This window comes from Lithobates pipiens, unplaced genomic scaffold (genome assembly GCF_037356315.1).
Source record: "Lithobates pipiens isolate NorthernLeopardFrog02 unplaced genomic scaffold, aLitPip1_a1.2 Scaffold_1, whole genome shotgun sequence".
In the NCBI taxonomy this organism is placed as follows: Eukaryota; Metazoa; Chordata; class Amphibia; order Anura; family Ranidae; genus Lithobates; species Lithobates pipiens.
This window is the reverse complement of record NW_027507685.1, coordinates 173,077,013-173,093,779: the sequence shown is the minus strand read 5'-3', so window position 1 is coordinate 173,093,779 and position 16,767 is coordinate 173,077,013. Positions and strand designations below refer to the sequence as shown.

The window sequence follows — 16,767 nt, the reverse complement described above, 5'->3', positions numbered from 1 at the left end:
AGGGCATCTCCTTGTATAGTTGGAGTAATAGCCCCATAAAATTGGGGTTTACAAATGGATCCATCTTGTCTGCAAGACACAACACAAGACAAACCCTAAAACACTAATAATGCCATGAAAAACCCTCCTAATCTTGTCCCAACATCGGCCTAGATAGAAGCAGTCTAGTCTAGTGATGCACCAAGTTAAAAATGTTACCTTCGTTTGCACGATCGTCGCTTCCGCGCCTCACTCTCTTCCCAGATCGTACGGATGACACATGCGTGTTGCGTTTTATATACAGTGTGCATGCGTGAAACTCCGCCCGCCCCTGACGTTCTTTCTAGACTATTCCCCGCCCCTTCGCTTTTGGCGCAGTGGGGATAGCACATGGCGGAGAGATTGCAGGTGCGCAATCACAGTTCCACTAACGAGGAGGAGGGGGAGGAAAGCCCGGAGCCTGAAACGTCCCGATCCAGGAAGAGAAGATTTAAGGCTTCAAATATGTCTTTTGGAGAGATGTTGGAGATGGTGGACATATTGAACAGGACCGACTATGATGGGAAGTATGGAACTTACCCAAACCCAAATATCAGAAAGGCCAAGATCATGACTAAAGTTGTGAAGAGTCTTCATAAGAATTTTGGGGTACGCCGATCCAAGGATCAACTGAGAAAACGCTGGTCAGACCTGAAATTGAGGGAGCACGATCAGTACAGAAGGATCAAGCGTGTTCTTCAAAAAAGTAAGTAGTTGTCGTGTGTTCATATCATTATTCTTGCTTGCATACTGCTCCATGTGCTTTGATTTCATGTTGTGCATTTTAAAATGGCCACTTTCAAGTTCATGGTTTCATTTGTTCGTAAGAAACATCGTTCTGCAGGTAAGTATTCCAGCTTAACAAAGTGTCCACAATAATGTTCTCACCTTGGAGCTCAGCCAAAAAAAACTATTGTACAACACTTCCAAGCAATGTTTCATATTCCTAATTCTGCCCTCTGTGTGCTAATTATTCTTTTTTTACATTCTGATAGGGAAGAGAAGACTTGGCAAGTATGAGGACGCCAGGGACCACCCCCCCCCCCTCCCCCCAAAGAAGGCCAAATACCAAAACCCGAAGCAGAGGAGCAGGAGGAGGATGAGGAGGAAGGAGAGATCGTTGAAGTTGGACAAATTGTCACCACAACAGGTGAGTGTCAGAGAACACAGCTTCCGGTAAGCTCATTAATGTATATCACCATATTTTTAATACATGGTGTGTTTTTTTGATTTGTTTTGTAGGTGATGTGGAAGAAGATTCCCATTTTACCAGTGAAAGTGCCCAGATCCTGATTGGGGAGATAATGGGGTGCAATCGGGATTTGGAAAATATACAGAAAAACATCAATGATGTTAAAAATAAAATGAAGAACATCATTGATGTTTTGGGGAGAGTGTGAAACAGCCCAAACTAGCTAGGCTTTTAGTTTTTCAATTTTAAACCACAACTTTTGTATTTTTAGAAAATCCAAATTTGGAAGATGCACAGAGTGTGTAAACATGCGCTATCTCCCATCATGGGGGATCAATGTACGTGTTTTGTGTAAAGTGGCTGAAATGAAGGGGTTGTAGCCCCAAAACATGTACATTGATCCCCCATGATGGGAGATAGCACATGTTGACACACTGTGTGCATCTTCCAAATTTGGATTTTCCAGGGGTAACACCCCATGTGATGAAGGCAATATCAGCCCAGTTTGTAAATACTCATGTCTGATATTGTCTTCACTTTTCAAAGTTGAACTTTGTAAGTTCCTGTGTTCTGTATGTTACACTTTGATACGTGCCTGTTTACACAAAAACACCAAGTACACAAAAATTACCTGAAAGACTGTTTTTGATACACACAATTTCTTGGTTTGTTGTAAAAACCTTTTTCTAAACGCACATGTGAATGTGCTTGGATTAAAAAGTAAAATTATCATCAATGTGTGGCTTCCTTTTTCATTGCGCCAAAGATGTATTTGGAGTGAAATTTTAGATTGCGGTGAGAATGGGTGTGATTTACTAAAGGAAACTCCACTTTGCACTCCAAGTGCAGTTTCAGGTGCACTTTTGCAGTGCACTTGTAGTGCATAGTGGATGTGCCTTTAGTAAAAAACACCCACAATGATGTGTTAATTTGGACAATCATGCAATTTTCCTGCCATGGTGCTGAAAATTAGCACGATTTTGGTCAGTAATGCACTACATACATTAGTTACCAAAAACAAGGTGTGTGTGTGTAGCAGACCCACAACATAATAAGATTATCTGAAGAAGAGACTGTCCCCTCATCTCGCTCTGAACTTGGGTTTGCACTGTTGGTGAAAAAGGCACAACAAGAAAAAAACTAAATTTACCTAGGAGACACCTAAAAGCAAGCCAAGCAGTAAATGAAGGAGTTTCAAAGTAAAATTTATTTTGAAAATGCCTCTCAGACATTGTCTGGCATATCAATGGCCCCCCTACCCACAAAGTAGTCCATGTATTGGGTTCGAACCTCACGGGCGCTTTGGGGGGGCAAGCCAGGATGAGCAGGTTCAAGGCCTGTGAGGTTATCATCATTTTCAAGCAAGTCTGCTTCTTGTTGGCCAACTGAGACCCCATAGTTCGCAGAAACTTTTTAAAGAAAATTGTGCAGAACACAGCACGCCAGCACTATATGATTGAGTTTGTATTCCGCCATGTGAATAGGTGCCAGGGCAAACGCCTCATCCGCGACGAAGACAAACGGGAGTCCTTCCTGATTCTCCTCTGGGGGTGGCAAGCCCAGACTGTCACTCTGGAGACGCCAGTAGAACTCCGTCCGTGCGAACACTCCACCATCCGACATCCGTCCATTTTGCCCCACGTCCACATACAAAAACTCATATGTCGCAGACACCACCGCCAACATCACGATACTATGAAACCCCTTATAATTATAATAGTACGACCCCGAGTTGGGTGGTGGGAGGATGCGGACGTGCTTCCCATCTATTGCTCCTCCACAATTGGGAAAGTCCCAACGACTGGAAAAGTGGAAGGCCACAGTCTGCCATTCCTGTGGCGTTGAAGGACACTGTGGAGTGAAACAAGAACCAAAATTAGTAATTTAAAGAATCAACATTGCAAGCAGATTAGACACCAACATTTTTGGCGAAGATTAGTATAACATTTTGGGAACTGAGTATTTAAAGCCTAAAGTATAAGGTCCCCTTATGAGAGTCATCACCCCCCCATCCCTCCCCCACCCCCCCCCACCCCCCATCTGATGGGCCCTTGCTAAAAAATTAGGGGGGGGGGTGTTTTGGACAGGTAACCCTCTCCACTTGATTGAGAGCTGAATACCGAAATAATGTGTGATACTTTGGGAAGCCCCTCCTTACTTACACTATTGGCAGCCCACCGGACAGGTAAGAAGTGTCTTAATACCAAAATTAGAAAAAAAATTGAAGTACATTTTGGCATTCTGCTATCACATATCAAGATAATTAATAGGGGAAAAAACTAAAAAATTAAAAAGCATTTGAAAGTATGGAGGCAGGCCCTTGCACTACATGCTTTGGTGAACTCGTCCATAAATGTGACCATCAAAAAGGTAGGTAGAGTGTGTATTGGGTTTGGTAAAGTCATCAGATAGAAGATTCCTATCAGCTGAGCTAGCAGTTGGGGGAAGGGGGGTTCCTAATGAGTTTGGCACAACCCAAAAAAAAAAAAGCACTCTGCATGAATTGAAGCACACACATCACATTTGGAGACATTTTAGGGGGTGTTTAGGGGAAAGCAATACTATGGAGCTGACAAAAGACATTGGTAAGTTACTAGACTATAGTTTTATGGGCCAAGAAGAGCATGGTGGGGAAGTTAGTGAGGCAAATATGCCTGAGGACAAAGGGGCAGAGTATATGAATTAGAGCATATTGCAATGATGGTAATTAGGGAATGAGGAAAGAAATGCAAGACATTAGCAATCATGAAATACATAGAATGTGATGTTAAAGGATAAAACTTACCTTTGTATAGTCCTTCTGCAGGACCTGAATGATGGCAGAACAGGTCTCTGGAATAATGATCCCCAGAGCCTGGGGGGAGATGCCTGTAGAGAACTTGAGGTCCTGAAGGCTTCTCCCTGTCGCCAAGTAGCGCAACGTGGCGATGAGCCTCTGCTCCGGAGTGATGGCTTGCCGCATGCAGGTATCCTGCCTGCTGATATAAGGGGTCAGCAAAGCCAGCAGACGGTGAAAAACGGGGTCCGTCATCCAGAGATAATTCCTGAAATCATCAGGATTATTCTCGCGGATCTCACGGAGCAAAGGCATGTGCGAGAACTGGTCACGCTGGCGCAACCAATTCTTGGTCCACAAACGCCTCCCCTCCCTGTTCATGGACCGGGCTTGTGTCAAAGTAACAACCCCAACACGAAGCCCCTGCACAGCACAAACTCTACGACGAGTACGTCGACGAAAAATTGTTTCAAAACGGTCGGCTCGTCAGAACGGACAACAGAAAGCACCGAAAAACAGCAATGCCTGAAAGAACGAACTGAATAGCAGAAGCAAGCAGACAATAAGAAATGCAAATCAAAGCGTACTATACCAAGATATAGTCCACAATGAGAAACAAATACTTACTGACTGCACGCACTGATTATCAGATACGCAAAGACAAGCACAAACTGAAGAGCAGTAGCGATCTGAATCACAAATCTGAAAAGCGCGAATCATCTCTCACCAAACTTCTACTAACACGCGATAGACACGAGATCAGCAGAAGGAGCCCAAAGGGTGCCGGACGTGGTGCTGAACTTCCCTTTTGTAGGCCCGCCGTACACGGCTTACGTCACCACGTTCTTGGCAACCGGAAATTCCTCCAACTTGGTCCGACCGTGTGTATGCAACATCACTTCCGGACCTCGGAATAACTCTGACGGATTTGGTCGTCGGAATCTCCGATCGTGTGTACAAGGGCTAAGGTTTAGACAAATTTTAGATTGTAAGCTCCAATGAGCAGGGCTCTTAAAACCCAATTGCTAACTGTTTTGCTAAATGTAGCACTATATATCCTGTAGAATATTTTTTTATGCTAGTAAATGAATGTACATAATTTTGTTTCTGCTGGCAAAATAAAAGTATGTTATTGAGCTTGTTGTTTTTTTCTCTTTTATTTCTTCTTTATTATAGTTTTGGGGGTGGTGGTTTTGGGGAAGTTCTGTACCCATAGAAGTTATAAGATATAATTGCGCACCAAAAAAACTAATTCAGCACACTTGCAAGTAAATTATGAAGGTGTTTAGGTGGAGTGTTATATAAAAGCTGTGGAGAATTGTATTCAGCTGGTGGATAGACAGTGTTGTATGTGTCAGCCCTGGTTTACATTGATGCAATTTTACTGTTCTAATCGGTGTCACTGAAATTTCCAAAAGTAGTTTCTGTACTACTTTTGGCAACTTTGGCGTGCGATTTTTATTGACATCTGTGCAGAAACCTGTACAGATGTCTCTGAAATTATCCCCTGCAGGCAGGACTGACATGCGGGAAGGAAATTGTGCAAATTCAGCTGAACTCGCACAATTTCATTCTCACTGTCAGTGTGAACTACGGTTGCCACCTCATCCCTTTAAACCCAAACACATACTAATTACACAGGTTCTGTGGCTGATTAAGGTGGTAATTAAAGTCACTTGGTGCCTTATCTGCATTAAATTAGCCTCAGAACCTGTGTAATTCAAAGGTGTTTGGGTTTAAAGGGATGAGGTGGCAACTCTAGTGTGAACCAGGGCTCAAACTGGGCCTTTGTCTTTGTAATTCACCTGCTGCAATCCCAGGGACACCATTTCTTATCAAACTCCCTTAAGTTTGCCTTCAAATATTGTTATATATAGAAATACAGATTTTCATATCTGCAAATAAATGAAAATAAAATATTATAATCATAGCTGCAATCAAAAGAGCGTGGTTTTGACTTCTGACTCAGAAATTAGTCATAGTAATAACCCAGAACTTCCTGTGCTGGTCAGGATCTCCATCTAGGTGGACATGGCGAGGTCCCTCTTTAGCAAAGAGGAGGTGCTGCTGATTCGCCGGGTAAGAGTAGGATATGTACTTGTGCTTACTCAATGGATGTGGTAGTTAGAGTTGGTGTGGATGGGGTTCATTGATTTGTTTATTTGGCATCACCACACATTTGCTTCTGGCCCATGTGCAAATCAGTAAGGACTATGCAAATATAAAGGAGAGCTCCTTTCTATTAAAATATATATGACTTGTTTCACAGTTCAGCAAATTTGGACCTCCGAGCTGCATGACAAGTTGTACCCCATGATTCTCAATGAAAACTATAACTAGTATGAATAGGTCGCAGCAGTGTGAATGAGATTCATGGATAATACCTTTGAAGGTTCCCCCAAAAATCCATACCAGACTCTTATCCGAGCAAGCAGCCACAGGAGGACAGGAAAAGGGGGATAAGCGAGCACCCCACCTTGTGACCCATACCAGGCCGCTTGCCCTCAACATGGGGAGGGTGCTTTGGGGTCCCCCCAAAGCACCTTGTCCCCATGTTGATGGGGACAAGGGCCTCATCCCCACAACTCTTGCCCGGTGGTTGTAGGGGTCTGTGGGCAGGGGGCTTATTGAAATCTGAAGCCCTTTTTAACAAGGAGGCGTCAGATCCCACCCCCCCCCCCCACGTGAATGGGTATCGGGTACATTGTACCCCTAACCATTCACCAAAAAAAGCAGTGAAATGTGACAAAAACAATAGCTTCCTTTATTGTAAAATAGCTCTGAGACGTCTTCTCCCCAAGCCGTGTCTCCCACCATCGTCTTCTACCCCAAGCCGTGTCTCCCGCCATCATCTTCTCCTGGTGCAGTCTCTCTTGCCGCCATCGTCTCCTGCCGTTGTCTCTCCCGCCACTGCCTACTTCTCCCCCTGCTGCGTTCTTCCTCGCCGCCGTGTTGCTCTGTTGTGTTGTCACCCACTGCCTGGCGTCTCTTACACAGCCATGGGGCGTGACCATCCATTGATATCACGTGGAGAGAGACCACCCCCTTTCTCAGGAGATGAAAAAGCACCGTCCCCATGTTGAGGGGATGTGGCCTGGTAGGGTTTGGGGGGCACGCTCTTGTCAACCCCATTTCCTATGGCCTGCCAGTTTGCATGCTCAGATAAGGGTGTGGTATGGATTTTGGGGGGACCCCCATGCCTTTTTATTTTATTTGCGCAGAGTAAGGGGACCCCCCAGGCACAAGATTTAAAGGAATATTTCATTTTTATTGTTTCACTTTAAGCATCATTAAAATCACTGCTCCTGAAAAAAATGTCAGTTTTTAAAACTTTTTTTTGCATTGATACATGTCCCTTGAAAAACCAAAAGTCCCCATTTCTAAAGTTTATATGCAAGTTATTGGCCATAAGTTTTAATAAATAAAATGTCTGTAAAGTGGCACATCTGTACCATGTATAGAACCTGCTGCAGAAAATTTGATATATAAGATAAAAAATGACATTTAAATTGATTTTCTTGGCTGTAAGCCATTGACTGCAATATAATAATAACTGGTGTCTTTAATCTTACCATGGCCATTTTGACTCAATCAGAGAAGGTCGTGCTGGATAAAGGACTCAAATTCGCACCTCCTCACAGACTCAATAAATTTGAGACTTACATGGACCTGCATAAATACATTCGCAAATTAAACATCAAAAGATATATACTTTCGAATCCAGTTAAGGATAGAACATCGAGATCCACCGATTATCAACATTCTGGACTCTCCAATGCTTCCCTGTTTCATCCCTCAGAAACATTGGCTCCTTCTATCAGGGTCTTTAGGGATGTTGTTCTCAGAGACCTCGATTTGATGCCTGTAAAGAAGGTTACACTAAATCCAGAGTTCTCTGCAGGTCTTGATCTTGTTATCAGACCTGTGGATAAGGGTGGCGGGATAGTCATCCTTAATAGAGCTGACTATATGACTGAAATGTACCGAATTCTAGATGACCAAGATACCTATAGTTTACTTAGACGTGATCCAAAGCTCGCTTACCTTAGCGAATTACAAGATATTATCAAAAGAGGGTTTGAACAGGATATTCTGGACAAAAAAGAAAAGGCCTATCTTGTCCCTAAAGCACCTCTAACGCCTATCATATATTATCTACCCAACATCCACAAGCATTTAACTTGCCCCCAGGATGTCCCATTGTTAGCAGGATTGATTCCCTTACGTCCCAGGTGGGCAAGTATATTGATTCTTTTCTACAACCGTTGGTCCCTGGGATGCCTCCCTATCTCAGAGATTCACGTCAAGTAATTAACTTATTGTCTAATTACACCTCTACTGATAACATGTTGCTAGTGACAGCCGATGTAGCATCACTGTACACCATAATTAATCATGAGTTGGGCTTTTTGTGAAATTCTACCTTAGGCGGGATTCTGGTCTTTTCGATAAACATATTTGTTTCATTATGGAACTTCTACGATTTGCAGCCACACACAATTACTTTTGGTTTGACCAAAAGTTTTTCCATCAGGATAGAGGGGTGGCTATGGGGGCTAAATATGCCAACAGTCTTGCTAATCTCTTTATGGCCATGTTGGAGGAGGATGTCGTCTATGTTAGCCATAGGCCCCAGCATAAGCTGTGGGCCCGGTACATTGGCGACATCCTCCTCCTTTGGGAAGGGGGCCGTGGGGATCTAGATGTTTTTATGGAATTTTTAAATTCCAATGCTAGAGGGATTAATTTAAGTTTTGAGGCTAGTCAATCTAGCATACATTTTTTAGATTTAACTATCTCTAAGTCCTCTGACCGATTTGTTACCTCTACTTATTTTACAGATAGGAATTCATATATTCCAACCGATAGCTGCCACCACCAATCTTGGCTGAAATTTAAACCAAAAATTCAGTTTTTGAGGATTAAAAGAAACTGTACCAAGTCTGAACATTTCCTGACTCAGGTCGAAATTCTGTCTAGGCATTTCTTGGATAAGGGCTATGAGAAAGATCTGTTAAGAACTACCCTTGAGAATGTAAAGACCATAGATAGAGGGGACCTCCTAAAAAAGAAGGGTAAAACATCTTCTAATGATCAAATCGGTTTCGTTCCTTTTATAACCACCTACTCAGTGCAACATTATAGTATTAAGAAATTAATCAAACACTGGCACATTTTGAATAACGACCCAGTTTTGAATACCATCTTACCGGATAGACCTTGGGTTGTATACAAAGGGGCCCCTAATGTTTTAAACCCTTCTACTCTAAAAAGAGGTGTCTTTGAAAATCTGATGGGCTTTTACCAGTGCCATAGATGTCAGGTTTGTTCCCTTAGTGGCTTCTCCCATAGACAAACTCACACATTCATTTCTACAAGCACATTATGTGAAGACACTATCAAACCTTTTATTACATTTTCAATGGAAGGGGACGTTTATTTACTATAATGTCCTTGTGGACTACAGTAGGACTAAACGACCCCTGCTTGTTCGGTTAAATGAACATATCATTAATATTAAGAACGGTTTCTCCAAACACTCAGTATCAAGACATTATCTTGAGAGCCACAATAAGAACCCTGGCAAAACAATTTTTTGGGGTATAGACAAATTTAATGCACATTGGAGGGGCAGTTCCCTTGTTAGGGGTATATCAAAGCTTGAAATGTCTTGGATCCATCGGCTAAAGTGTTATGCCCCTTTTGGCCTCAACATAGATGTGGACGTTAATTCTTCATTCTTTTCATTCATTCATTCATTCAGTTCAATCTTAATTCTATTATTTTTTATTTTTTTTATTTTTTATTATATTTTTATTTTACTTTATTTTTAATCTTATTTTTTTTAATTATTCATATTTATTTGCATTTTTATATGAATTTTTATTTTCATTTGTTTATTTATTTCATTTCTATTTTTAGTTATGTTTATATTTATTCCCTTTATATTTTCTTTTTTTAATTTATTTTCGTGCATGAAAACATTGGGGCCACGGCTGCACTGATTATATTTTTAATATTTTTTGGTTATCAATGTCCCTTTTGATTTATATCCTTGGGGATAAAATGGCCTTTTCAAGTAGAGATATATATGGTGCCATTTGGGAAAGTAGCTAGATTGAGATAGATAATATAAGGATTTTTTAGTTATAAGAGCTTTCTGGCCAGAAGAGTTTTTTTTGCTATTACAATTTAATAGCAATAATTTGGTCAGGTAAATGAAATCATTCGATTTGTATTTTTTTACTTTTTATTATTATTTGATCTTTATTGCCCATCTCCAACATGGCTGATTTGTAGTAGGTCCGCCGTGTGCGTTTGTAACCTTACATTACAAATGTTTGCCATTCCTATTGCCCACTTTCGACATGGCGGACGTGATTTATTAACGTCCGCCATGTTTGTTTACATTTCCTCCTCAGCTCAGAATGAGGCTTGGTTTGTTATGAATTGTATATGTACGTGATGCGTCAGCGTGTCGCTCGTACCCCAGACGGCATCATCGTGTGACGAAACGTGCGTCGGCTGGCTAGGACGTGCTGACGCAGTCACGTAGGATCTGAGTGAACGGGCGCTCGCTTGCCGGCCGCCACATACGCTGCTTTTTACTGTTTATGTTTGTGAGTATATTTACTTTTATTTGTAATAAAGCTGTATACCAGATTACCACTATGGGAAGTCCCTCTGCTTATATTTTTTGAGAGATCATTGCTTCACATGTGAGAATCTTTCCGGGTGCGACTCCAGTCTGATATTGAATGGCAATTTGAGACCCACCTTGGAGACCCTGCTGTGTAATTTGTGTGAGCGATTAAACGCTTGCCTTCTGGTAAGCGTGCATTCTTAGTGGTGTTTTGCACTTTTTGGTGACGGAAGATTGCAGGTTTTGCTTCAACTATTGATTGGACTATAATTGGAATCTATTCACTTCGGGTTCTGGGTCATTTTCATCACGATTTATTTTTATTTTTATTTATATTTTCATTTCTGTATGTACACATATTTGTATTTATTATTAGGAACATTTATATGAATTATTGTTATTTATATTAATCTATTGATCAATTTCAATTTATTGTAAAAAAAAATCGTATTCATTTATAAATTTAATAATTTATTTCTTCACCTTTATTAATGCTTAATTATTGGGAAAATTTACACATTAATTGAGGTTCCTGCTTATGGGGGATAATCATTGTTAGCACAGCTACATTCTTCTTTTCTTTGCATTTTTGGTGTGTATCACACTTTAGTAGCCGCTGCTTGTGTAGTTTTTATTTATTTTTATCATTTTGTTAGGAGCGCAGTATTTTTTTCTTTTTACTTGTTGCAATATAATAATGTTAAAAAAACAGCGTGGGGGTCCCACCCAATCCATACCATGCACAGCCATTCACTGGAAAGCGTGAGCTGCTCCTTCTCCTTCCCCCAGCTCTTATGCAGCTGAGAACAGAGGAAATGTGATCACTTATAAAAAAGGGGAAAAGGGTATTTATAATGTTTTTTTTATTCTGGTCTGCTGGTACTGAATATAGCCCTCCCCGAAAATTCTATACCTCCACTGTGCCAATAAACAATCAGTGAAAAATAAAAGCTGCTACTTTAGTGAAAAAAGATACATATGTAAACAAATGATACCTAAAACGTGTACTGCAAAATCTTAAGGAATAATTCAGTAGCGTTCATGCAAAATATATTAAATGTACAACGTGATATATTATATAATATAACACCCCATAATACAGTCATATATAGTTAAAAGTCCATTAAACAAGGTGATGGAAAATACACAAGGAAATCAATCTTCATAAGATCCTTCAATCTTCCACTTCAATCTTCCACCACATCAACATGCTTGTGACATCTCTCCCAATGAAAACACACTCACCGACTGATGTTGTCTCCCACTCTCGTGTTTGGCAAAAAAGCTGTTTAAACCACACCTGGGTCAATCCCATGATCATTCCAGGCCAGGCATATCCATTTGTGAAAAATAAAAATAAAAAGTGCCCCACATAGCGTGATACTATTTTAAAAATATATAAAAAAAACTCACACCACACAATATTCCCACTCACATGTTAAACAAAAGTGCCAGCATAAAACCTTTTTTTGATGATGTTATGTTGTTACTTCAACAGCTGTTTCACGTGTCCTTTCCATTACATCAGGGATATGCAATTAGCGGACCTCCAGCTGTTGCAAAACTAGGTCCCATAATGCCTCTGGGTGTCATGCTTGTGGCTGTCAGAGTCTTGCTATACATCATGGGACTTGTAGTTCTGCAACAGCTGGAGGTCCACTAATTGAATATTCCTGCATTAGGCCCTGTTCACTACTTACTAGGTCTTCCCTTCTCTGGTGTCACAAAACCAGCCAGGCGACTGATCTCATACATAGTCCTCGCAGCTCAGAGAGCCATTCTTCTTTGCTGGTTGTCTACTGATCCGCCCCAATAAATGACAGCTTTTACACATTGTGACTGACATCTGGAGAAAAGAAGTCCTTACTGCAACTGCAATTGACACTCTCATGCAGTTTAACAAATGTTGGGAAACCTGGAACCAATCTGGATATGGTGAATCATCCCTCCCTAACACTTACAGCTGTAGCCGTCTCATCCTTTGTTGATTGCCCCCCCCCCTTGTGTGTGTGTTCACTTAGTTGCTCTTGCACTTTATTCATGTCCTATGTTGTAATTTAACTGCTGTTATTTTATTATATGTAAATTTACACATCTGTTCTGACTTGCATCTGGTATCTACAATATACTTTTCATAATATCTGTGAGTTGCATCTCTTGGATAACTTCAATAAAAAAAATATTTAAAACATGTAGCAGGGAGCTGGCTATCTTACCTACAGTATCATAAGACACTCTGAAAAATTGTTGCAGTGAGACTGTTTCCCTCTAGTGCCAGCTAAGACTCTGTATCATTACATCCTGTCAGCAGAGTGGTTACCACCTGGGAGCAAAGCATAAAGGGAATTGTAGTTCCAGGACTCGAGTTTCACATTTAGAACTGTATGGAACTACAAGAGCCAGCATGATCTGGAGAAAAAGGAACCAAATACTCCATCTTGTTTGCCTGAGGGACTTTAGACAACATGAAGTAAGGGATCTGTCCACCGCGTGATTGCAGGCATCTACAGCCAGTCGGGACATCCAACCTGAGAGAGAGGGATCCCAAGTGCATATCCAGATGCACCTGCACCAATGGTGAGAAGTGTTCCGATGTGAGGTGACCAGTCAGGTCACTAGAAGAGCCTGCCTGTTCCAGGACGTTCATTTGGGCCTTGACCGCAGGATTAGGTGAGAAGGTTTTTGCCCATTTGCAGGAAACAAGGACACTGCACACAGATAAAGTAGAATGGACACTGTATACAGACAGCATTGCTGTTGAAAAAATAAATAATAAAATGATGTACAATACATGTGTTTTCCATACAGCCAGTAGATGGAACACTTGATCCTGTTTCCTTAGCTTTGCATCCACTTAAGCTGTTGTAAAATAGTCCATTATTTACATAACTGAATGTGTCATCAAAGCAGTGAGTTATCCCTTTATCAGAAAATAGCTTATGCAGTCAAAGGACCCCAGTAGGTATTATTCAATTGTGCAGCTTTGTAAAATGTTCATTAAGTATTGCTATACCAGTAGGCCATTTGGGCCCGTAGGCCAGCTCCAGAAGCTTCTCCAAAAAAAAAACCCTTCTGCCACCTGTAAAAGCAATATAGCAGTTTATTAGCTGCTAGGATTACTTTTACTTGTTAGAACTTTAAAAAAACAATACTAGGGTCATGGCTGACAGCGGTAGCCATAATCCCAGTATAACCACATGCAGTCAATAATGTACATGTACGTGATCTAGTGGCAAGGGGTTAAAATATTTAACCTGCCTTCTGAATGCAGATTTCACATCTTTATTTCTGATACTGTAAATGAAAGGGTTTAATATGGGTAGAGCAGCTGTATTAAACAGAGAGAATAATTTGTTGTAATCTAAATAATCTGTGGATACAGGTCTTAGGTATTGGTAAGATAGCGTTGCGTAGAGTAGAATGACCACTGTGAGGTGTGAGGAACACGTATAGAAGGCTTTACGTCTGCCAACTCTGGAGCGGATCTTCATGATTGTACCTATGATGAAAACATAAGATGTACATTTCAAAAGAAAAGGGAGAAGGCACATAAGTACCAACCCTTCAGTAATGAGTACAATTTCAAAAATGGAAGTGTCACTACAGGAGAGTTTGAAGACTTGTACTATGTCACAGAAGAAGTGGTTGATTATCTTAGATTTGTAACAGGTGACACTTGACAACAACACAATAAATGGAATGGTTTCTAGGAAGCCCAAAATCCAGCAAAAAATTGACAACAGGAAACAAACTGTCCAGTTTATCACCTGTGTATATCTCAGTGGATTACAAATGGCCACGTATCGATCATAACTCATGGCTGTTAGAAAGAGTAGCTCATCACAAATAAAGCTTCCAAAAAAATACATATGTGCTATACAAGTTGAATATGAGATAGTTCTTTCACCTGTCACAAAGGTAAATAGAATTCTATGGAGAGTAACAGTAGAGCAACACACGTCCAATGCTGATAAGTGACACAAGAAGTAGTACATAGGAGTGTGTAGATGATGGTCAAGGCAGACCAGAAGGACAATAATCATGTTGCCTCCAAGAGTGACAAGATAAAGTAGCAGGACTAGAAGGAAAATTGGAGCCTGCAATAGCGGAGACTGAGTAATCCCTGTAATAATAAAATACGTCACTGTGGTTTCATTGGACTTCTCCATGGAGATAATATCATCTGTTAAAAAGAAAAGAAAAACCAACCTAAAATGTTTTGTAGTCAAATATAGGGTTCTGTTTATCAATGTTTTCACCTAAGATTCACACAATTTTCACCCAACACTCACAGTTAGAAAAACTGTTGAATCCTGGGTGAACACTTTGATAAAAATGACCCCATAGTTTTTAATGTATTTATTTAAAATAGACATGGATTCTAACTGAATTGCATTTAGTTTGCTGAAGCACTGTTTTTCATAAACAATTGCTGTTTTTAAAACAAAATTGTTTTCATCTTTTTTTTTTTCATAGTTTGAGTGATCTCCTATGGCAGTGATGGCGAACCTTGGCACCCCAGATATTTTGGAACTACATTTCCCATAATGCTCCACTGTGCTGTGGAGTGCATGAGCATCATGGGAAATGTAGTTCCAAAACATCTGGGGTGACAAGGTTCACCATTACTGTCCTATGGCCTCTTTGCAGCCAATTCCCATCTACTTCCACTCCAGTGATGGATGTATGGCATTTCCCAGGGTGAATTCCCTGATGGGAACAACAGTAGATCATGCCTGAGTAATGTGTGCTCGAAGTGTGGTGAAACAGCCTTTTGTAGTCTCCAATTGACAGGACAGAGCTTTGTCATCCCATAAAAAAAAATAAAAAAAAATAAAAAAAAAAAAACTTCATGGGAGAATCACCAGGTATCATTTTATTAAAAGCTTCAGGTTTAAAAAAAAAAAATCAAAACAACTTTGGAATTGTATTAACATGCTAAAAGGTAAATGAGATTTTAATGACTGCTTTAGATAAATGTGTACGGTTATGAGCTGATTAATAAACAGCATAACTGCACCCACCAGTTTTTAGGTTTTCTTTGCAAATCTGACCATACATGCATAGATTTGCATGTATTATTGTTCTGTTGGATGTTTGCAATTTTTGCACAATATTGCACTTCATTTTGTTAATGCATGATATTATTTGCACAGGAGGCAATAGCATACAGTGGTAGAAGTATATTTTATTTTTTTTATTTATGGTTACACTGCTGTTAAGTTTACTTTTACAAAAAATAATAAATGTACATGTTTTTGCAAGTAAAAAAAAGTGCATTTATTATTTGTTTTTCCTCGGGAGCCTGCAGAGCATTGCACCCACAATCAATGGATCATGGATGCAATGTTTTGCTCCTGCAGGAACTTGCTGCAGCTTTCTCCCCATACCTCTGTGCTCACCAGCTCCCTCACAGTTTATTGAGAACTACAAACCATCTCCAGCAGCACTTCTGCCTGGCAGCACTGGGATCGTTGGTTTGAATCCCAACCATGACACTACCTGCCTGGAGTTTGTCTGCGTGGGTTTCCCCCCACATTCCAAATTACATACTGATTGGTTTATAAAATTGGTCCTAGTATGTTTATGTATGAATGTGAGTTAGGGACCTTAGATTGCCTTAGGGGCAGGCACTGATGTGAATGTACAATATACAGTACATGTAAAATGTTGCCTAAATTGTCAGAGCTATTTAATTACCTATAATAATAAATACAAATAAATTATTGCATCTAATAAATAAATTATCACATCTAGGTGCATTCCTACACTTACCCTTCTTCTGAGTGAAGTTTCATTGACTTACGCTATACCTTCTGCACATTTCTTAAAAGAGAAGAATGAGTTTAGGTAAAAAACAAATATAGTCACCTAGGTGGATGCACCCTCAGTCCAATGCTACACCTGTTCCCCCCGGCTCTAAGACTGAGAACTGAGCAATCAAACACTGCTGATTGCTCAGCTTGCATAGATCTGATGACTGTCAGGCAGCAGCTCTCTGCTCCGCCCATCCAGCACTCACTGGAGCACTGGGCTGTGGAGGAGATGGGAGCGGCTGGGTCAGGCACTCAGTGGCTCGCTCAACTGCTAGTCCAGGCCTGGACTGGCTGTGTAATGTCAGCCCGCTGTCAGCTGAAA

General features: G+C 40.7%; 1 protein-coding gene across 1 annotated transcript; it reads right to left on the bottom strand.

Moving 5' to 3' along the window:
• Positions 1-11,286: 11,286 nt before the first annotated feature.
• Positions 11,287-14,808, bottom strand: LOC143979003 (olfactory receptor 8G17-like). Its single transcript, XM_077478899.1, has one exon. The coding sequence runs from the start codon at positions 14,796-14,798 to the stop codon at positions 13,833-13,835; it is 966 nt and encodes a 321-aa protein (XP_077335025.1). The 5' UTR covers positions 14,799-14,808; the 3' UTR covers positions 11,287-13,832.
• Positions 14,809-16,767: the final 1,959 nt, after the last annotated feature.